We start from the raw sequence: 21911 nt of genomic DNA on the forward strand, positions 1-21911 counted from the left end.
TTTTTTTAATGTATTTCTTCCTGTAAGAAAAAAAAAGATTAAATTTAGTATTTTTTTCTTGTAAGATTTAGGACAAAAATGCCACAAAATCATTTTTAAGTTTCTTAAATTCAGTATTTCTTAAAAAAAAAACACATTTCTTCCTTTTAAAAAAAAAAGATGATTCAATTTAGTATATTTTTTTCTTTTAAGATTTATTTTTTTATTTTATCATATTTGGGGAAAAAAGTGTAAATTCAGTAATTTTTCTTTTTTTTCTTTTTTTCATACATCATTTTTTTGCTTTTAAGATTAGAGACAAAAATGCCCCAAAAAAAGATTCTTCAATTTTTTTAAATTCAGTTTTTTTTTTCTTGTAAAAGAAAACAAAAGATAATTAAATTAAGTATCACTTTTTTCTTTTAAGATTTAACACAAAAATGCCACAAAAATCTTTTTTTTTTAAAAAAAAAGAAGCTTAAATTCAGTATTTTTTTCTTATTTCCTTTTTTTCTTTTAGCTTTAATAATCATTTTTCGCTTTTAAGATTAAAGACAAAAAAGCCCCCAAAAATATTGAAGCTCAAGTGTCTTAAATTCAGTATTTTTTTCTTCTTGTAAAGGAAAACAATAAAACAATTAATTAAGGATCACTTTTTTTCTTTTAAGATTTGAGACAAAAATGCCAACAAATAAAATCTTGAAAAAGAAAGCGACACTTAAATTAAGCATTGTAAATTCAGCGTCTTTTTTTCACCCTTTATTTTCTTCTTTTTAATGGTAAAATGATGCTTATATTTAGTATTAAGCCTTATTGTTATTTTTTAATTATTAAAAGTTATAAATAGCCTCACACAAAAATAAAATTTAAGATAAAAACATACAGTGCATGTCATATTTTACAATAAAGATGACTTTTATTTTGTTGTTTTATGTGTTTTGTTTCTTACATTTTATTTTTGTTCAGCCAACTTAATTTCTATCTAAAAGCTCATATAATGATATACAATTTCAAGTGTGTACAGTTTCAGTATTTGTAATCTTGTACAATTTTTTTTTTTTACTTGTACTAATGTTACATGGTACGACGTGTCTGAATTCAGGATGTCATAAAAAAAAATTTAAATTCTAATTAGCGAATATCCTTTGACGTTCCAAACTTGTGAATTAGTGAAATATTTATAAAATTATTAGTATGTTTAAATATTATTTTTGCTTCAGGTGCATAAGACGTCTGGTCAGTGTGCTTTTGTTTTGAGCATGTCTTTGCAAGTGGAGGTGGGTTCCGTCCTCTGCAGGATGTTCTGATGCTCGGATATAAAATTATGTTCTTCCTTTAACGTACTTTCTGTGACACCTCGTCCAGGTCCCGGCGGTGCGAAAGGGGAGAAAGGTGACAGAGGAGTGAAAGGATCGAAGGGGGACATCGGCCCCGCAGGACCGAAGGGAGATTCAGGCTCCAGCTCGGGCTCCTCTGGCTCCTCCTCTCAGGGCGGAGAGCGAGGACAGAAGGTAGAAACATCACTCTGTGTGTCTCTGTGCGTCTGTAACTGTGTCATCAGCTGCATTAAAAATACTTAATGTTCGTCTTTGTTCTTTATTGCAGGGAGAAAAAGGTGCAAAGGTGAGTTCACCACAATCGGCCTGATGGGGGCGCTATAGGTAAAGGTCAACTTGAAAAATACTTTAAAAAAGATTATCTTATGTACAGTATCTTTTTTTTCTATTAAAAGACAAAAAGATGATTAAATAAGCACATTTTTTCTTTAAAGATCTGAGACAAAAAAAAATACTTTAAAAAAGATTATCTTAAATTCAGTATTTTTTTCTTTTAAAAGTAAAAAATAGATGATTAAATAAGCGTATTGTTTCTTTAAGATTTGAGACAAATGCAAAAAAAAAAACCCTTTAAATAAAGATTATCTTAAATTCAGTATTTTTTTCTTTTATCTTCTTTAAAAAAAAAAGGATTAAATTATAAGATGTAAGACAAAAATTAAATTAAGTATCTTAAATTCTTTATCTTTTTTCTTTTAAATGAAAAAGATTTAATTCAGTATTTTTGTAAGACTATATTTTCCACCATTTTGAATTTTCTGATCCACACATTTTTGACATTTCCTTCTAAACCGTTGGTCCGATTTCTACCAAATTTTCTGTGGATCACAACTCGACCACGCTTATCAAACGTTAACAAAAGCTTGTTGATGTGTCATTGGGTTTGAAATACTGACCAATGAACTTCAAAAGGGGCTTGACCCAGCACATAAATAGACATAACTCCATAACTGTTGGGCTAATCATCATGAAACTTGCAGGGTATGTATAAATGCGTATGTGAAACCTACCCTAAAAGTTTCATGCAAAACGACCACTAGGGAGCGCTAGAAATTCAAAAGAAATGGGCGAGGCACAACACAAATTAGACTATAAAGTGTGAAAAATTATTTTGAAATCGCTCAACAGGGGGCGCCACCAGTTCTTAACAAGTGCATTGACGTGGTGCTAAATTTGTCCAAACATCACACTTTCCTTCCGTCTCCTCAGGGTAACTCTGGCTTCGGATACTCCGGCAATAAAGGGGAGCGTGGGCCTCCGGGCCCTCCAGGGCCTCCAGGGCCTGCCGGACCTGCAGCCGAGGTGGTTCGACTCGGGGACGGCTCTGTTGTGCAGCAGGTGTCTGGACCGCCTGGACCGCCGGGACCACCAGGGGCAGAGGGGCCCGCAGGACCCCGAGGAGGAGATGGAGAGGCTGTGAGTATAGGGAGGCTCGATTTACACACGTGTTAGGTGTTTTATTACGATGAACTTCACCTCAACAATTGTTCTTTATACTTCAGGGTGACCCAGGAGAGGATGGAAAAGCTGTGAGTCTCTTTGTATTTAACAGAGATGCTTCTATAAAAACATAATTATATGGACATTTCTAGATGATAAAGAAATAGCAGTGTAATTTAGGTATGTTGGTTTTGTTTTCAGGGTCCCGCCGGGCCACGAGGTGTCCCAGGAACTCCAGGAACTGCTGGTGCCAAAGGCCAAAAGGTTGGAAAATAAGATGAGCTATGTTGTTTCCTGAACTAGAAATATGACAACATATATGAGACATTGTAAATTAAATAATAATAATAAGCATTATATATAGAGCTGACAGACGAGGGGAAAAACTCAAAAATTTGTGATTAATAAAACTCAAAATTTTCAAGATTAAAGTTGCGCTTTGACGAGATAAAAACTCTGATATTCTCTAAGATTAATGTTGAAAATTTACAAGAACAAACCTCCAAATTTTGTGACCAGTAACTGAGATTAAATATATAAATTTACGAGAAAAAAAATGCGTTTAAAGTCACGAAATTACAAGAAAAAAAAGCTTAAAAAATGATACTTTTTTATCATAAATTTGTGACTTTAATTTCTGCATTCCAGGGCGAGCGTGGAGAGGGTCAGCCAGGACCCAGAGGCCCCCCGGGTCTCCCAGGACCTCCTGGACCCGGCACTGGAGACCGTCCGGTACGTCCTCACTTCAAACACCCGTCTCTTTCACAGTTATTGTCTCCAGACTTGTCACTGTATCTTCATCATGTTCCCACAGACATTTGTGGACATGGAGGGCTCAGGATTCCCCGACTTGGAGAAACTGCGGGTATGCTGATAAGCGTTAAATGATAAACAGGGTTTTGAACTTTTCGCACACCGTGATGACTTTGTGATTTCGTTCGTCAGGGGTTCCGTGGTCTTCCAGGCCCGCCAGGCCCTCCTGGCCCTCCTGGGCTCCCTGGGACTTCAGTGGCGCTGGGGCCAAACGGTCCAGTAGCTTTCGGACCTCCTGGACCACCTGGACAGGATGGAGCTCCCGGTCTACCTGTGAGTCGTGCGATTTAATTTTCATTGTACAATGTAGACATGAATAAATTGGTTGTCAAAAAAAGATACTTGCAGGCTGAGATTATTCTGTATTACCTTAAAATTTGTCAGGACTGATTATTGTGTGTTTCCTGTGTGTTGTTTCAGGGCCCTCCTGGTCCCCCTGGTAGACCCGGTCAACCAGGAATTGGAGGCGTGAAGGTGAGAATGAACAGACTGACGTAAAACGCTGAATATTTCTCACAGATAACAAATTAAACGTGTTGTATACCCACAGTAAAGTGGCGCACAGGGCAGAGCAACTCTCAGACCAATGCACTTGTCATTTCAAGTCTCAAATGTCCTTGCACCCCTCTGTGCGCCCATGGATGTGGAGGCGCTTTGATGGTATACAGCCATTTTGAGGCAGCAGACAGCAGTTGCACCATTGACCAACAAAAACCTGGTGTTAAGTCAGAATGACGCTGTATTTTTCTGCTATTTAATGGAGCAGTGTGTAGGATTTAGCGGCATCTAGTGGTGAGGAATGCAGATTGCAACCAGCTGAAACTTGTCCCGGTTAGAATTCCTTCAGTGTCGCTACTAGAGAGGCAAAAGACGTGATGTAACTTTGATTGTCTTTGACATTTCGTTTCCCTGCAGGGTGACTCCGGTGAGCTCGGTCTTCCAGGTGCGGCTGGAGAGAAGGTGAGTTAAGTCAAAAAAAATTTTGTCCTTAAAAATTAAAGTTTGCTCCTGATTTTGAACCAAACATGAGACATTTGTGGCGGGTGCATCCATGTCTGTCCTCCGTGTTTGTCGCCTTCCTCTAGCAAAGCTCGCAAGACTCCAACTTTTTCACGGGCCTGTTTTCTTACTTTGCTCCATCCTCTACGGTGTGTAGTGGGTCACAGGTACTGGGGGGGTGTCTCTGCTCTGGTGATTTTCTTCCTCTTTAAACCAATTTCTATTTCATCGACTAACATATTTTTTAACCAGATGTCGCCGTGAATGATTCCAGTTTCTTACGACCTGAACCACTTCCTTTTGCACTATATTTCCTTAACCCTACAATGGTGTCAGTCAGTCAAACTTTCATACAGGTCAGTGCAGTTCAAAGTGCTGCAATAATAAGATAGAATAAGACGAGACGTAAAAACAATCTAACAATTTGAGACCACCAAACACAAGACAATAAAAATGACAAAAATGTAATAAAACAGATTTAAAAGCTACGACAGTGATATTAATAAAACAGAGTAACATAAAACTAGATTAAAGAACTAGATAAAAAAAACAAGAATAAAAAATGACAATAACTGCAATAATATAGATTATTAGATATAAAAAAGAAAAATAAATCAGAAATAACATAAAATAAAAAATAATTAAAATAAATTAATTTTAAAATTATAAAATAAAAATAGAATTTTTTTTTTAGAAACCAGATAAACCTTACTTAGTAATAATAATAATAATAATAATAATGATCATTATAAAATTGTTAAATAAAAGCTAGACTAAACAACACCATAAAATAGATTAAAATTAGCACAATAAAATATAATTAAATAGATTTAAAAGCTGTAATAATATTAATAATAATAGTAATAATAAGAGTAAGAACAAGAATAATAAAATAGTCCAACAAAAACTAGGCTTAAAACTAGATAAAATAGATTAAAATTAATACAATTAAGTAGACTTAAAAGCTGTAATTATAATAATAATAATAATAATAATAGTAATAATATTGATAAGAATAAGAACAAAGTCAAAGAAAAAATAGGTTTAAAACTAGATAAAATAGATTAAAATTAATACAATAAAATACAATAAAATAGATTTTAAAAAAGCTGTTGTAATAATAATAATAATAATAATAATAATGAAAAAGCTAATTAAAAGCATCACTAAAAACTAGATAAAATAGACAAAAGAAATCAATAAGTGGAATAAAATATATATAATGATATTCATAATAATAAAATAACAGGCAAATAAAACTAAAATAAAATTTTACAACAAAAATAAAAAACAAATAAGTGACTAAAATAATTTAAATAATGTCCAAAAAACCTTTCTTAATCAAAAGCCTCGCAGAATATGAAGGATTCAAATTCACATTTAAAGATTTCAACAGCTGTTCTCAGATCCTCAGGCTGCTCCAGCATCTTGGAGCAGGATCACAGTGATTTCTAACCAAGCATTTAGTCTCTAGGCACCTGGTTTGAACTACTTTCTTTCACTTCTCCAAGTATGACTTCTTACTGCATCTGTTTTTTAAGACTTCTGCTGAACCTCCAATGACTTCTTACTGCATCTGTTTTTTAAGACTTCTGCTGAACCTCCATCTTTCCAGCTCTGCACATGTCTCTTGCACGTCGTCTTTTTGTCTTCCTATTCTGTCGCTCTTGCATCAAATGTAAATTCATAATCTGCCGTCCCACCTCAGGGTGCTCAGGGTGACCTCGGACTGCCAGGTACACCAGGACAGACTGGGCTGGCAGGGCTTCCAGGTCCAATGGGACCAGTTGGACCTCCAGGACCTCCTGGGCCACCGGGGCCACCGTACCGTGCTGTGAGTAGAAGTCAGTCAATCAGCCCAAAGACCAGTGTAGGAGTCCAGAATCTTTAACTGGTCCTACTGTAATTAATCCATATAGACTGTCCATAGATAAAAGAAATGTCAGGTACTGATCATGGACGAAGCCACTGCAACGTCACCCACTGCTCTGTGCACTGAGTTTGGCATTTTCGCGGTCGCCATCTTGGATTTTTGGAGCCAGAAATGACCGTATTTGGACACGAGGGTGGAGCTTACCCCAATGCTGGCTGCTAGCATCGTTAGCGCGATGCATTTACATCTATGGTTAACTTTGATAAAGCTATTGCTAATTTTTGCGAGTGAGATTTTTGTGTCTTTAAAAAGGCGATTGGAGGTCTTTGAGGACTGACTCACTCTTGGAGCCAGCCTCAAGTGGCCATTAGAGGAACTGCAGTTTTTGGCACTTCAAACTCGGCTTCATTTTTCAGCCTCTGAGATTGCTGAGAAAAACGGTATTACTACAACCCTCTACTCCTCTCTCACAGGGTGACCTGGATGGATATGAGGGCAACAATGGCTACTCTGGTCTCCCTGGACCACCTGGACCACAGGTACCCAATCACCCATACGTAAACTCTTCTCCTTACAGTCGATGCCTTGCCTCATGTCTCCGTGTTTTCTGTCTTCCAGGGTCCAGCTGGTATTCCAGGTCTGCCTGTAAGTACTGCAGAGTCTGTATGGATATATTTTTACCACTCCATTCCTGACTGTGAGTATCATTAATGTTTTATTATGATTTCCAGGGTCGGTCAGGTCTGCCGGGTACTCACGGAGACAAAGGAACAGAGGGACCAAGAGGACCTCCTGGGATGCCAGGTCTGGACGGGTTCACAGGACAGCCGGTAGGATTTGTTGCTTTTCTATACTATATAACATGAAAATAACACACAGCGACTGTAGAGGAAACAATTACACGTATTGCAGTTGTACACTTGCTTGTTTCCATGGCGCTAGTAACTGATTGTGTTCATTTTTTAGGGTGAAAAAGGAGACAGAGGAGAGAAAGGAGAGATGGTGAGTCACGTGCAAAATATATAAGATGTGCACTTTGTGTGTGTGCATATATATTTTCGTTTTAAAGCCGCTCCTTATGCAACACTATTTGTAATGTGTTGTGAAATATATGAAGTTATAAACATGTAAATATAATGTATATGCAGCATATTGTACTTTTCAGTTATTTTACTAACTTTTATTGCTATGGAATGCCATTAACATCAATATTAGATTAACACAAATAAATATGGCTATCAAGTTAATAAATCAGCCTATGAAATAAATAAATATGTGTAGAAAAATCAATAGTGAAATAAATACACACAATAATATATAAATACATGCAAATATAAAAATATAAACAAGTCAGTATAGTTCAATAAATAATTAGGTTTTTATATAAAAGGGACATTTTTCAAAGGACTGCTTTCTATATTCATATTTACATTTATTTCTATATTTATTACCTATTTTTTAATTTAGGGATTTAAGTCAGGCATTTTTATGTATTTATTTAATAATTCCATATTTGTTTATTTCAGGGGACTTTTATGTCATAATTTCTTTCATTGATATATTTACTTTTTTAATATTTATTGCCTATTTTTTTATTTGAGAATTTATTTCATAGTCATTTTTTTCATTTATGTATTTATTAAATAATTCCTTTCCTTTTTATTTCACAATTTTGCTCATGCATATATATATTTATATTTATTTATATATTAACTGCCTCCCTTATTTTGTCTCCCTTTATTTTTTTAATTGTATAACCATTTTTATTTATCATTTTTTTTAGCCATTATTTTCATAATTCCATATTTGTTTATTTTATTTTAGTTTATTTCAAATTACATTTTTAAATATTTATTGCCTGTTTTTTTTATTTGAGGATTTTATTTTAAGGTATTTTTATTTTTTTTATATATTAATTAATTATTTTCACTTTTGTTTTATTTCAGTGGACTTTAATTTCATAATTTTGCTCATGTAGATATACTTATTTATATATTTACTGCCTCCCTTATTTTTTCTCCCTTTATTTTTTTAATAGTAAAGCCATTTTTACTTATTTATGGATTTTTTCATAATTCCATATTTGTTTATTTCAGGGGACTCATTGGTTTATTTACTTTTTTAATATTTATTGCCTGTCTTTTATTTGAGAATTTATCTCACAGGCATTTTTTATTTATTTATGTATTTATTTAATTATTCCACTTTTTTTATTTCAGGGGACCTTTTTAATTCACAATTTTGCTCATGTGTATATATATTATATTTATTTATATAGTTACTGCCTCCCTTATTTTTTGTCCTTTTTTTAATTGTATAGCCATTTTTATTTATTTATTTAATAAATAATTCATTCTTCACCTTGGAAATAGCAGTCGAGCTACTCGGTGATCCAGGGCTTTGAGCTAAATGCTAACATTAGCATGCCAACATGCCCTCAATGACAATCTTATCGTACTGGTGCTTAGCAGGTTTAATAGTTACCATCTTCACCTTTGTCGTTGAGCATGTTAGCATGCTAGCATTTGCTAATTAGCACAGGAATTTGCTCATAAGCCAAATTACTTTTAATTTTCTGAATGTATGTCAATGTATAATGTGTCTTCTTATGATGATTTTATGTCCATTTGTGTGGCAGGGTCCTCCAGGGCGAGATGGCGGGCTACCTGGCCCTCCAGGGCCTCCCGGACCTCCAGGACAAGTCATCCAAAGCAGTGATGTGAGTCAGAGGTCCAGCTGTCAACATGGAGACTGAATATGTAAAACTAATGTAGCCTGCACATGACAGCCTGCCATTTAATCACTGAATCACTGCATCAGATTGCATCTTGATTTACTGATATGCACTAACTGCCACTGCCTGCTTTGTCCACCTGCACACTAACTGACCTAACTTTGTCTCGCTGTAGTATAATGACGTATATTGGAACGAAGGGTGGCAGGTAAGTGCTCCCCCCCACTGACCTCACCATAAACCTCACTAAACTAAACTTATTTTAACACATTTACACAGGATTTGTTCTTTTTCTTCACGTGTTTTCACTCTCTCTTCTTCAGGGAGGACATGGTGTCCCGGGCCGAGCAGGATTCCCAGTATGTATATTAATATCACACAGTTTAGAAAAGTCTGATCAATATGATGAAATGGACAGAAGTCAGTGTATTATGTGTTTTCATTCAGGGGCCCTCAGGACCAAAAGGAGAAAAAGGATCCCCCGGTCCTCCAGGATACGCACCTAAAGTAAGATAAGTTGCATTTTTAATTAATTAATTTAGCATTTCACAGAGTTAAAGACGTAAGTTGAATCAAGTTTTGTGCAGCATTGTGCACCACATAGACGGATTTGTTTTGTAATTGTTTTTAATAAGAATTAAATTATTTGCTCGCTGTTTTTGCGTGGCTACGAGAAGACGACGCTTTGTTTTGTTTGTTCTCTGTTTAAGATGTCTCCTTGTGTTCCAGTTGCTGTTTGACTTAAACCTGTGGTTTTGTTCAGGGGCAGAAAGGAGAGCCTGGTATCATCATGGGACCCGATGGGAGACCTCAGTACCTCGGCGGTCTGGCAGGACTGCCGGTAAAAACCTTTGAGTCACCAGACAACGAGCTACGAGGATGCATTCACACTGTTTTAGCATCACAGCTAGGGATGCACAGTAATATCGGCACGTCATCGGTATTGGCCGATAGTGGCTTTAGAATAAAATATCGTATATGGAATTTTCCCTAGCTAACAAAAGCGGGGACTAATTCATCTCGTAACGTGCCTAGCTTTAGTGGATCATAACATATCGGGTGTGGAATTAATCTGCAGATGCTCCAGTTTAAAATTAGAACAGATGTTTCTCTGGACGTCAGTTTTTGGGCCGTGATGAAGCCCAAAATGTGTCGTCAAAGATAGACAGACACACAAACACGTGATTTTCCTGCTTATATCATTTATGATCCAGGAATTTAAGCATCTAAATACGTAAATAATTGCCTGAAATGTTTCCATTCACAGGGTGACAGTGGACCCCCCGGCCCTGTGGGACCTCCAGTGCGTACTGTATTTTATTAACCACATTTTGAGAGCCTTGCTGCTATTACGCACATTAAGCTAATAAACCTGTATGAACATTTTAATCTCTAGGGCCCACATGGTCCTGCAGGCCAGAAGGGAGAGATTGGGTTCCCAGGTAGACCGGTGAGTAGATTTCATATCGAGTCAGTTTAAAAATGGTACAAATACAAGTCCAAGTGTTAATGCTGTTATATTTTAGGGTCGGCCGGGGCTGAACGGCGCCAGAGGAGAGAAGGGAGACTCAGGAGGCTTGGGAGCTGGATCTGTTTACCCTGTGAGCACCACAGATTTCGTCTTATTTAAAAGTCACCACTGAAACTGAAGCCATGAAAGCACAGTAATCAATATTTGTTGTGTCCCAGGGTCCTCCAGGTCCACCGGGCCCCCCCGGACCTCCTGGACCGTCAATTCCCTACGACAGAATCAGAGTGAGTCCAGACATGAAACATGTAGTGTTGTGTTTCCTGTTCATTTAGGAAGTCGGGATGAGCCATGATTGATTCATCTTTATTTAGTGGTTTATGTTAAATGTTAATAAATGTTCAAATGTATAAATAGCTGGGTACTTTATGGTTATTTTATCACAAACAACATGGATAATGAGAGTTTAATTCAAGTGTCTGTGTGGGGGATTTTAAGAAATATTGCTACTTATGGATGTTAATTATAATCTGTGTTTTTATTTCAGTCATTTGAGGATTACGCCAGATACTTCCCAGGTAAATTCACCTCCTATCTCAAGTGCCGTGAGTGAAAGAAAAGTTTTATCAAGTTGTATCAATCTTCTGTTCGTTCCCTCATAAAGAAAGCATGATCCATATCTCCAAAGATGTCACACTATTCCTTTGAATGTTTCGACCATTTTCCCTCTGGATAAATACATTTTCTTTTCTTATCTTGTCTTGGAGAAGGTAACTTTGGTATTTTTAAACCTGGACCCTATTTTCCCATTTTTTTGTATCCCATTAACTAATGGAAATTGGTCCAGGATTCCTTCAAGCCTGCTGGTGTTTAACTTGACATGTTGTTGCTGTTGTTCTTGTTTACAGCTGTTAAAGGAGAGAAAGGCGATCCAGGCCCACCAGGGACAGTTGATATTTCAGGTAGCACCACTTCGTCTGTGCACATATGTGTCAAAATGTTTACGATTTCAGCGTGAAGACAGATTTAAATTCAGATATTTTGCTTCCGATCCAGGTGCCGGGCCAAACGTTGACATTTACACTTTAAGGGTAAGTCTCAACTCAGTAGGTTATGGTTAAACTATTAGCATCAGTGCGACTCTTCCTTTATGTATCTTTACTAATTTTTTTAGAATGAGTTGAAAGGTGAAAGAGGCGATGCGGGCCTTAAGGGAGAGAAAGGAGAACCAGGTGGAGGATATTATGACCCCCGCTATGGAGGCAGCGGCGTCGGAGCCCCGGGAGCGCCTGGACCTCCTGTAAGATCACATTAAGCTTCACAAAGTCAGTTTATAGTCAAATACGTCACAATCTAAAGATAAAATCAAACACCTTTCTGTCCTTGTCCCACCAGGGTCCTAGAGGCGACTCAATCATCGGCCCACCAGGCCCTCAGGGGCCACCAGGTCCACCAGGAAGAGGCTACGATGGGCAACCTGGACCACCAGGGCCGCCCGGACCTCCAGGAGGATCCTTTTCTGGTGCTAACAGGGGCACACAGAGTGAGTATAACCACACACACACCCAGATGTTCACAATTAAATCTGTATTCAGTCATGTGACCCCCTCACAACCTCTTTGGGTGATAGCTATCAATATTCCTGGACCACCGGGACCACCTGGACCTCCTGGACAACCTGGACACTCCTCAGGGGTGCGAGAACTTGTTTTTTTATTTCCTTATAAACCAACAGTACATCATGAAATACAAATGCCACAGCTTGGTTCACTTTAAGAGTGTTTCTTTGTTTGCAGGTGACAGTGTTGAGGTCGTATGACACCATGACAGCCACCGCTAGACGACAGCCTGAGGGCTCTCTGGTTTACATCATAGACCAAACTGATCTCTACTTACGGGTCAGAGATGGAGTTCGTCAAGTTCAGGTAAATTATTCACCGATGTCATAGGAGCAGACGATATATAACAATACTTTAACTTTGTTATAAAAAATCTTGATTTTATAACCCAGCCCTATAAGTCAGCAGGAGAGGCATAGAAATAGTTCCCATGTGTAATCGTGCATGTGTCTGCTTTATTTTCACAGCTCGGGAACTACATTGCTTTGCCCCCTGAGGATGTGAGTTTAATCTTCCTTTGTTCCCTCGTCTTCAGAACATATATTGAGCCCTGTTTAAAACATATCATGCACATTATTTTCAGGGTAACGAGGTTGCAGCTGTGGAGCCCCCGCCAGTTGTCCCCTACTCCCCAGACCACCACTCGCACGTCGACACCTCCTCACACGACTCCCAGAGGCCACCTGAGAGTCCGGTTCACCCCGGCTCTGAACATCACACACACCCAGACGACCACCACACAACACACACTGACCCTCGCTACCCATCGAACCCTGATCCTCGATACCCAACCCACCATGATCCCAGATACCACCCTGATACACGATACCAGCCGGATCCTCGGTACCCAGCACCCACAGATCCCCGCTTTCCAAGTTACTCAGACCGTTTAAATCAACCAGACGGTAGGACTACTGTACATTCACCCCACGAGCGCCCTGGGTATTCGGACACTCGCTATCCAGTCACTCCTCAGCGACGACCACCTCCTCCTGTGCCCCAGACTCCAGTCCACCATCATACCTCAGGTCCAGGGGTAAGAGAGTCTCACATCTCTGCTCTATGTTTTACCGTGAGATTAGATATTACCACTGACCATGTTGGTGTCTCCGCAGCTCCACCTCATGGCCCTGAACAGCCCTCAGACTGGCGCGATGCGGGGCATCCGCGGTGCAGACTTCATGTGCTTCACTCAGGCTCAGGCCATCGGGATGAAGGGAACTTTCCGAGCCTTTCTGTCCACCAGACTCCAGGATCTCCATAGCATCGTCCGCAAGGTCGACAAGGACCGTTTGCCAATAGTCAACCTGAAGGTAGCCAACAGAAGTTCTTCGTCCATTTAAAGTTCGATACCACTCTCATGTTTGTACAGTACATATGAAGGTATAGCAATCAGCCGGTTAGTTTAGCATAAAGCTTAGCATAAAGACTGGAAACAGGGGGAAACTGCTGTATTAGGTTTTCAGGGTTGTCCATCTGTCTCATTCTTGTGAACGTGATAATCACCTTGAGAGAATTTCTTCAAATTTGGCACGAACGTCTGATTGGAGGCAAGGATGAACTGACATTATATTGGCCAAAAGTCAAGGTCATTGTGACCTAGTCTTTCTCATTCTTGTGAAAGCCATATCTCAAGAAAACCGTGAGGGAATGTCTTCAAATTTGGCACAAACGTCTGATTGGAGTAAAGGTTGAACTGATTAGATTGCAGTGGTCAAAAGTCAAGGTCATTGTGACCTGGTCTTCCTCATTCTCATGAAAGCCACATCTCAAGAACACCTTGAAAGAATGTCCTCAAATTTGGCACAAATGTCTGATTGGAGTCAAGGTTGAACTGATTAGATTGCAGTGGTCAAAAGTCAAGGTCATTGTGACCTGGTCTTTCTCATTCTCGTGAAAGCCATATCTAAAGAACACCTTGAAGGAATGTCTTCAAATTTGGCACAAACGTCTGATTGGAGTCAAGGATGAACTGACATTACATTGGTCAAAAGTCAAGGTCATTGTGACCTGGTCTTTCTCATTCTCATGAAAGCCATATCTCAAGAACACCTTGAGGGAATTTCTTCAAATTTGGCACAAACGTCCACTTAGATCCAAAGATATACTAATCAGAATTTGGCAGTCAAAGGTCACTGTGATCCCACAACACTCAAAATTAATACACTAATTGTGACGCAATTTCACACAGATGTAGGATAAAATGATTAAGTGGTAACATTTTATACACAAAAGGTCAAAGGTCAGCTTCACTTTGACATCATAATGTTCTGCATTAAACGCTTTTCTAGCCAAAATATATTCAGTATTTACAGCTGTGAAATTAACAAAGCTGGTGTGTTTACAAGTCATCAGTTTAGCTTAGATGGCATGGTTTGTGCCTTTTATTTAGATTTGTGGGTTAATTGTGTAACCAGTCCTCACCAGTTTTGCACTGATGGTGTTGTCTCATCTTTGTCAGGATGAGGTTCTGTTTGACAGCTGGGACGCCATCTTCAACAATGGCAGAATAAAGGACAACGTGCCAATCTACTCCTTTGATGGCAAAGACGTTCTCAGTGACAACACATGGTGAGCTAAATGACCTGTAAATATGATCATATACACAAACACAAGAGTTGAAAAGTCACCAAAACTTCCTCTATTCGCGCCACCTTTTCTGTTTCACCCCAGGCCGGAGAAGATGATGTGGCACGGGTCAACCAGCGCCGGGCGGGGGCACGTCGACAGCTTCTGTGAGACGTGGCGTGTAGGTGACCAGGCGCTGACCGGCATGGCGTCGTCGCTACAGAGCGGCAGTCTGCTCCAGCAGAGCTCCAGCAGCTGCTCCAGCTCCTACATCGTGCTGTGCATCGAGAACAGCTACGCCAGCCACGCCAAAAGATAGACACACACATACACACAACACTGGACAAAGCGAAACCCCAAAGCAGTCAGTCATGCTTTTGTCCTCACACACTTCTCTGTCTATTGTAAATATGTTTTTTCTTATGAATCATTAGTTTATGTGTGTTAGCCCCTCCTATATGGTGCTATACAGGATTATCCCACATGATGAACCTAAGGTAAGCTCAGGTGACGTTCAGTAACACACCCTCCAGGAGCCATATTGGAAGTCCACACCTTTAAAGGTAACAGTGTGTTTCCAAAAGGGCAGCTTTGTTGTCTGTAAACATGAAAGGGTAGTTTCTTGTCTCTTGTCTCACAACAGCAAACTCTCTTATTCTTCTTCATGGGTCCAGACTGGTGCTATGCCATTATTCCGATAGCCCATTATTCCTGAAACCCAATCTAGCAGCTATCAACGATGGTAAGCGTAAGCGTCTTCCATAGATACGTCAGTCCGTGATCAGCCTTCTTCACCCCTTGGTCTAGAAGTAGAAGCTGGTAGCAGTGGCTACCAAAAACATTAAAAGGTGTTTCCTGTTACTTAAGCTGCTGTTTCCTGTCATTTAGATAACCAGTTCTGGGAACAACTGCTTCTCCTCACCTACCAAAATTTGAGCTGTGCCAGGTCGTCTGGCTGAAGGTCAGCTACACTAGAAGAGATTATGCCAGGTCATTTACACTAAACTATATGTGTTACAATATTTCGGGAGATCCAGTGCAGCCAGTGGATATTTCAGCTAATCTCTATAAACAGATATGTGCATATGTATGCAGATAAATTAAAGTCAGACTGTGCATTTGCAGCTATGTGTGAATGTTGGGGTTATTAATAACTGGTAATCGCATTTAAGGCTAGTTAGCTTGCAAATTATTTTTTACCTGGGGTCTTCTGTTGCCGGTTATCGAAAGGATGCGTCTGAAAGTCAGAGAGTCAGTCGTGGAGGTAGACAACATTTCATCCTCCACATGTCCAGCCAGCATTAGTTCTTTGTCGCTTGTAGCCTGCAGCTCTCCATGATTAAAATCTAGCTTTGGTTGCTCATCTTTGGTGGGGTGTATTTCCTGGAGCTTAACGCCGTTACGCTGTCATCGAAGGTGTTTCAGGAGGTTTGACGTCGTGTTTTTCTCACTGAAAGAGTCTTAGTATGGCTACCTGGAACAGCAATGTCCTTGTCATCTTTCTTCCTGACGAAATCTTGCTTGGTGCTTTGTGACATGTATGTGTGCAGGTTATGAAAATGAATGCGGGAATGTGATTAATTGTTGGATTTCAAATCAGTCGTGGGTTGATAACAAAAGTAAGGTTTTTACGAGTTATTTGCTTTTGGAGTAACTGAAACTGGCGTAGGCATGACCCAGCCAACTCTGCCTCTGATTGGCTTACCCGAACCCAAACCAGTCTCAGTCGTTGTGCTTAAATCTAACCAGCCCAACAACCAAGAAACGCGAAGAGAACTAGCCAATCAGAGGCAGAGTAGGTTGTGCCTTCACCATAGGAAGGTCAGATGATGCGAATACTGCATAATAATTAGCCTTGTGCTTCTGTTTCGGAGGAGTGGGTGTTTTTGGAAAAATGGGCTGTTGTTCAATGGGACTTTTTTTGGACTAACCTATTGGGCTGTCTGAATAATGGGCTATCGGAACAATGGGAACCCTCCAGCCTAGAGAAACTAAATTTATCTCAGCAAGGGATATACCACTGTGATCATACGTAGGAATTATGTCTGAATTTCCACAAAGAACTGTGGAAGTGACGAACTCTTAAAACAAGGTAGATTTCATGTTTCCATGTCTTCCTGTCTGCGTTTAACCAAAACTGTCGTGCTAATACTAACTGACCAAAGCTACAACTCTAGTGCCTGAAAGCAGTGTTAATAGTGACTTTAAACTGTGGCTTCATTGACTTTTTATATGCAGTATTTGAGTGGCAAATACTCAGTTGAGTATTGGTGCGGTCATCAACACATTTCAGCGTCCAAGAGCAACATAAACATGAAATATGTACATGAAATGTATGTTTTTTAACTTCTTTTCCTTTACACTGATGTTATCTGTAACCCATAGCACTTGAGTATTAGCCTTTTTTATTTTGCAACTGTCTTGCAAGGGAAGATGTTTTCAAATCGTATTTTTAGCAGTAACAAAAGGGATATTTATTTTTTATAAACCGTGCATTTTCTAGTATAATGTGTGACGAGAATAATAACGTTTCCAAATGTATCCACGTGCGAACCAAAGAAACTGTAAAAGACTGCAAACCCTACACAAGGACGTGAAATGCTTATTGAAAACTGATAAAGGGCAAGTTTCCCAGTGATAGAAAGTTTGTACACATAGTAAGCAAACACGTTTATGTACAGATAATCTGGATAGGATTCAGCCATATATGTTTGTCTATGCACTGTTGCTTTTGTTTATGCTTTTTATTCCAGAACAGTAAATGCACTGCAGCTAGCTTACAGTGGAGAGGATACGAACACTGGGGTGAAACATCATCATCCATTAGTTTCAGTCAGAAGTGGAGAATAAAGTGACGTTTTCATGTACTAACAGTGCCGTAATAAATGCAATAAGATTTGTATTATCTGTTTTTCTCCTTGTGGGAGCAACATTTTGAAATGCTGCATCTCATTGAATAAACCTGTGTGGAAAATGCGAGTTCTCAGGTGATGTTGTGGTGACTGTCTTTAGCAATTTTGTTTGTGTCCAAGTTTTGTTCTTATTTTGTTAGTACCCATTTGGGTCAAGATATAGATAATGTGATAGTCTCTCCAATGGGAAGATGGACAAAAGCATACCACATGGTAACGTCAAGGGGCTCTTCATCCAACCATCTGTCTTTGGACTGACAGCCAGACTCATTGACAATTTCAGGTGAACATGATAAACACTCTGAGAGAATTTCTTCAAATTTGGCACAAACATCCACTTAGATCCAAAGATATACTAATCAGAATTTGGCAGTCAAAGGTCACTGTGACCTCACAACACTCAAAACACTCGTGAAAGCCATATCTCAAGAACACCTTGAGGGAATGTCTTCAAATTTGGCACAAACGTCCACTTAGATCCAAAGATATACTAATCAGAATTTGGCGGCCAAAGGTCACTGTGACCTCACAACACTCAAAGCACTCGTGAAAGCCATATCTCAAGAACACCTTGAGGGAATTTCTTCAGATTTGGCACAAACGTCCACTTAGATCCAAAGATATACTAATCAGAATTTGGCAGTCAAAGGTCACTGTGACCTCACAACACTCAAAACACTCATGAAAGCCATATCTCAAGAACACCTTGAGGGAATTTCTTCAAATTTGGCACAAACATCTACTTAGATCCAAAGATATACTAATCAGAATTTGGTGGCTAAAGGTCACTGTGACCTCACAACACTCAAAACACTCGTGAAAGCCATATCCCAAGAACACCTTGAGGGAATTTCTTCAAATTTGGCACAAACATCCACTCAGATCCAAAGATATACTAATCAGAATTTGGCGGTCAGAGGGCACTGTGACCTCACATCACTCAAAACACTCGTGAAAGCCATATCTCAAGAACACCTTGAGGGAATGTCTTCAAATTTGGCACAAACATCTACTTAGATCCAAAGATATACTAATCAGAATTTGGCGGTCAGAGGGCACTGTGACCTCACAACACTCAAAACACTCGTGAAAGCCATATCTCAAGAACACCTTGAGGGAATGTCTTCAAATTTGGCACAAACATCTACTTAGATCCAAAGATATACTAATCAGAATTTGGCGGCCAAAGGTCACTGTGACCTCACAACACTCAAAATGAATACGCTAATTGTGACGCAATTTCACACAGATGTCTAATAGGATAAAATGATGAATGGGTAACATTTTATATCCAAAAGGTCAAATGTCAGCTTCACTTTGACATCATAATGTTCTGCTTAACACTTATAAAGACAATTTCAGGGCACGACGACAAGATGATTTTAAGTGCCACAACTATTTTTACGTTTCCGGCATAATGATGAACACAAAGGATGATATTTACATTGAAAAGTGGGGGTTACATGCTGTTTGTGAATGATCTTACATTGGGTCTCATAGGATTTGTTAGAACATCTTTGCATTCAACAAAATATTTCTCCACATCTCATCGTCCAGGTGGGACCCAAAATATTCACTCCAGCGTGTTTTACTGTTGATAGCAGGGATTTCAACAAACATTCTATCATAAGTATAACGAATATTTTGTTTTTTTAAAGCCTTTCGTGCTGAAAGCTTCTTCTTTTAGAGTAATTCTCATGATTGGACTATTAAAATTCAGGGCAAAAGAAATACTGCTATTGGTCCACTGATCTCTGTTACTGTGCGTCCCTCTGCTGACCAGTGCTTGAATGTAATTAAATACAGTTACTAAAGTACTGTTGTTGAGTACAAATTTGAGGTACTTTTATGAGTTGCATGAGTATTTTAATCTCATGCCAATTTCTACTGTACTTTTTACTTCAACACAATTACTTGATGACTTTAGTAACTAGTTGTATTACAAATTAAGATTTTTGCACACAAACCATATGAACAAACTAATTAAGGTCTCAGAGCCTGGAAAAAGTTGTCTGACAGCTCAAATGTCTTGGAGTGCCCAATCTTTTGCATGGTGCTCCTTTCATATTTTTCACTCTAAAATTGTACAAAACAAAAATAATACACTAATCTTCTTTAAAGTGTTAAAAAAGCATATTTCATTTTTAACTTCAAGCCTTTTGGAGATCAGTTCATTTTCGACAGGTGTGCCCAAACTTACACCGATAAGCCACAACATTAAAACCAGTGGTGGGTGAGGTGAGTAACATTTATCATTTTGTTCCAATGCATTGTTCTGCTAGGAGACCTTCGGTCGTGGCATTCATGTGGATGCCACCCAAACACCACTGTGGGCTAAGTAACTCCCCCTTCCTCATGGCAACGGTGCTCCCTGATGACAGTGGCCCCCCCAGGAGAAAAATGCACCATGCCACACCACAAAAACTGCTCAGAAATGGCCTGAGGAACATGACAAAAAGCTCAAGCTCGACCTGGCCTTCAAATCTCCCACACATTATTTTCATTGTTTATGTTTCAAGTGTTTTTTTGAGTGGGCACTACCAACATGTCATATAACCTGTGTCACATGAACTCTTGATGAGATCATGTGACACTGTGTGCATTTTACACACCTGTCCCTGAATGCAGTTTATACCCTGATGAGGACTGTTTCGTCAAAACATGTTGGTCTATCCATAACTTAATAAAGGATTCTGACCACAATCAGAGAGCTCCGGGTGCATTATTGAACTGCTGGCCGTACCGTGGACTTTCACACTGAGTAAGTTGGACAGTTCCTGTGGCAGCAGCAGAGCAGAGAGACTTGTGCTGCAGGTATGAATGAATGAAAGAATGTAGAGCTAAGTAATTATAAAATACATATACACAGGGGGAGACTGGAGACAGTTGCATCAAGTCTTATCACTCCAATTATGACTCACACTGCACATGCTCAGTATTTTAGCCAGCTGGCTAATTTTCAACTGCAGTCCTTTGGCAAGCCTCCACAAAAATAGCATTTTAAGTCTTGTGTGTAATTTATACTTAAGGATTTATCCTGGTTTCATTTGAGAAGAGGAAAAGATTGCTAGCTGCTAGGCTAATTTATACAATGTAAAATGCCATAGGCTTGCACTAACAACATTTTGAATTTCTTTGGAAAACGTGTATAGTGTGACGGTTGTTTTTTCAGCGAACCTTGTGAGTAGTAACGGAGCCAAATTATGTACCGTTACCTTTGTTAAATGTTGCTGTTGTCCCTGGTTTCATATACGAAGAAAAAAATTGCTAGCTGCTAGGCTAATTTATACAATGTAAAATGCCATTGGCTTGTGCTAATAACGTTAGCATGTTGTATTTGTTTGGAAAACGTGTTTAGTATAAGACAGTTGTTTTGTCAGTGAACCTTGTGAGTAGTAACGGAGCCAAATTATGTACTGTTACCTTTGTTAAATGTTGCTGTTGTCCCTGGTTTCATATATGAGGAAAAAAAATTGCTAGCTGCTAGGCTAATTTATACAATGTAAAATGCCATTGGCTTGTGCTAATAATGTTAGCATGTTGTATTTGTGGGGAAAACGTGTTAAGTATGACAGTTGTTTTTTCGGTGAACCTTGTGAGTAGTAACAGAGCCGAATTATGTAGCGTTACCTTTGTTAAATGTTGTTTCTGGTTTCATTTATGAGGAAAAAAATGCTAGCTTCTAGGCTAATTTATACAATGTAAAATGCGTTAAGTTTGACAGTTGTCTTTTCGGTGAACCTTGTGAGTTATATGAAGTCAAATTTTACACTGTTACTTTTGTTAAATGTTGCTGTTGTCCCTGGTTTCATATATGAGGAAAAAAATTGCTAGCTGCTAGGCTAATTTATACAATGTAAAATGCCATAGGCTTGTGCTGACATTAGCATGTTGTATTTGTTTGGAAAACGTGTTAAGTTTGACAGTTGTCTTTTCAGTGAACCTTGTGAGTTATAATGGAGTCAAATTTTACACTGTTACTTTTGTTAAATGTTGCTGTTTTTCCTGGTTTTATATGAGAAGAGGAAAAGATTGGTAGCTGCTAGGCTAATTTATACAATGTAAAATGCCATTGGCTTGTGCTAATAACGTTAGCATGTTGTATTTGTGGGGAAAATGTGTCCAGATAAAGACAAGTGTTTGTCTGTGGATGCTGCGAGTTATAGTGA

At 38.8% G+C, this 21911-nt stretch overlaps 1 protein-coding gene across 6 annotated transcripts in view; it reads left to right on the forward strand.

Moving 5' to 3' along the window:
* Positions 1-17807, forward strand: part of LOC126401953 (collagen alpha-1(XVIII) chain-like) — a 64917-nt gene extending 47110 nt beyond the window's left edge. For 4 of the 6 annotated variants that reach the window (XM_050063542.1, XM_050063537.1, XM_050063539.1 and 1 more), the window contains 37 exons: positions 1345-1490; positions 1585-1602; positions 2526-2732; positions 2819-2845; positions 2958-3020; positions 3405-3488; positions 3571-3621; positions 3702-3842; positions 3990-4043; positions 4485-4529; positions 4655-4717; positions 6277-6402; positions 6915-6980; positions 7060-7086; positions 7173-7271; positions 7408-7443; positions 9080-9160; positions 9351-9383; positions 9499-9534; positions 9623-9682; positions 9939-10016; positions 10443-10478; positions 10572-10625; positions 10702-10776; positions 10865-10930; positions 11191-11221; positions 11552-11605; positions 11700-11734; positions 11818-11943; positions 12039-12186; positions 12274-12338; positions 12440-12568; positions 12730-12762; positions 12846-13298; positions 13378-13575; positions 14724-14833; positions 14936-17807. In XM_050063542.1, the coding sequence (XP_049919499.1) occupies positions 1345-1490; positions 1585-1602; positions 2526-2732; positions 2819-2845; positions 2958-3020; positions 3405-3488; positions 3571-3621; positions 3702-3842; positions 3990-4043; positions 4485-4529; positions 4655-4717; positions 6277-6402; positions 6915-6980; positions 7060-7086; positions 7173-7271; positions 7408-7443; positions 9080-9160; positions 9351-9383; positions 9499-9534; positions 9623-9682; positions 9939-10016; positions 10443-10478; positions 10572-10625; positions 10702-10776; positions 10865-10930; positions 11191-11221; positions 11552-11605; positions 11700-11734; positions 11818-11943; positions 12039-12186; positions 12274-12338; positions 12440-12568; positions 12730-12762; positions 12846-13298; positions 13378-13575; positions 14724-14833; positions 14936-15149 (3368 nt within the window). In that variant the 3' untranslated portion in view covers positions 15150-17807. The remainder of the gene's footprint in view (positions 1-1344; positions 1491-1584; positions 1603-2525; positions 2733-2818; positions 2846-2957; positions 3021-3404; positions 3489-3570; positions 3622-3701; positions 3843-3989; positions 4044-4484; positions 4530-4654; positions 4718-6276; positions 6403-6914; positions 6981-7059; positions 7087-7172; positions 7272-7407; positions 7444-9079; positions 9161-9350; positions 9384-9498; positions 9535-9622; positions 9683-9938; positions 10017-10442; positions 10479-10571; positions 10626-10701; positions 10777-10864; positions 10931-11190; positions 11222-11551; positions 11606-11699; positions 11735-11817; positions 11944-12038; positions 12187-12273; positions 12339-12439; positions 12569-12729; positions 12763-12845; positions 13299-13377; positions 13576-14723; positions 14834-14935) is intronic. The other 2 variants (XM_050063538.1, XM_050063540.1) reach the window with 2 other exon arrangements.
* The last annotated feature ends 4104 nt before the right edge of the window (positions 17808-21911 follow it).

This window comes from Epinephelus moara, chromosome 15 (genome assembly GCF_006386435.1).
Source record: "Epinephelus moara isolate mb chromosome 15, YSFRI_EMoa_1.0, whole genome shotgun sequence".
In the NCBI taxonomy this organism is placed as follows: Eukaryota; Metazoa; Chordata; class Actinopteri; order Perciformes; family Serranidae; genus Epinephelus; species Epinephelus moara.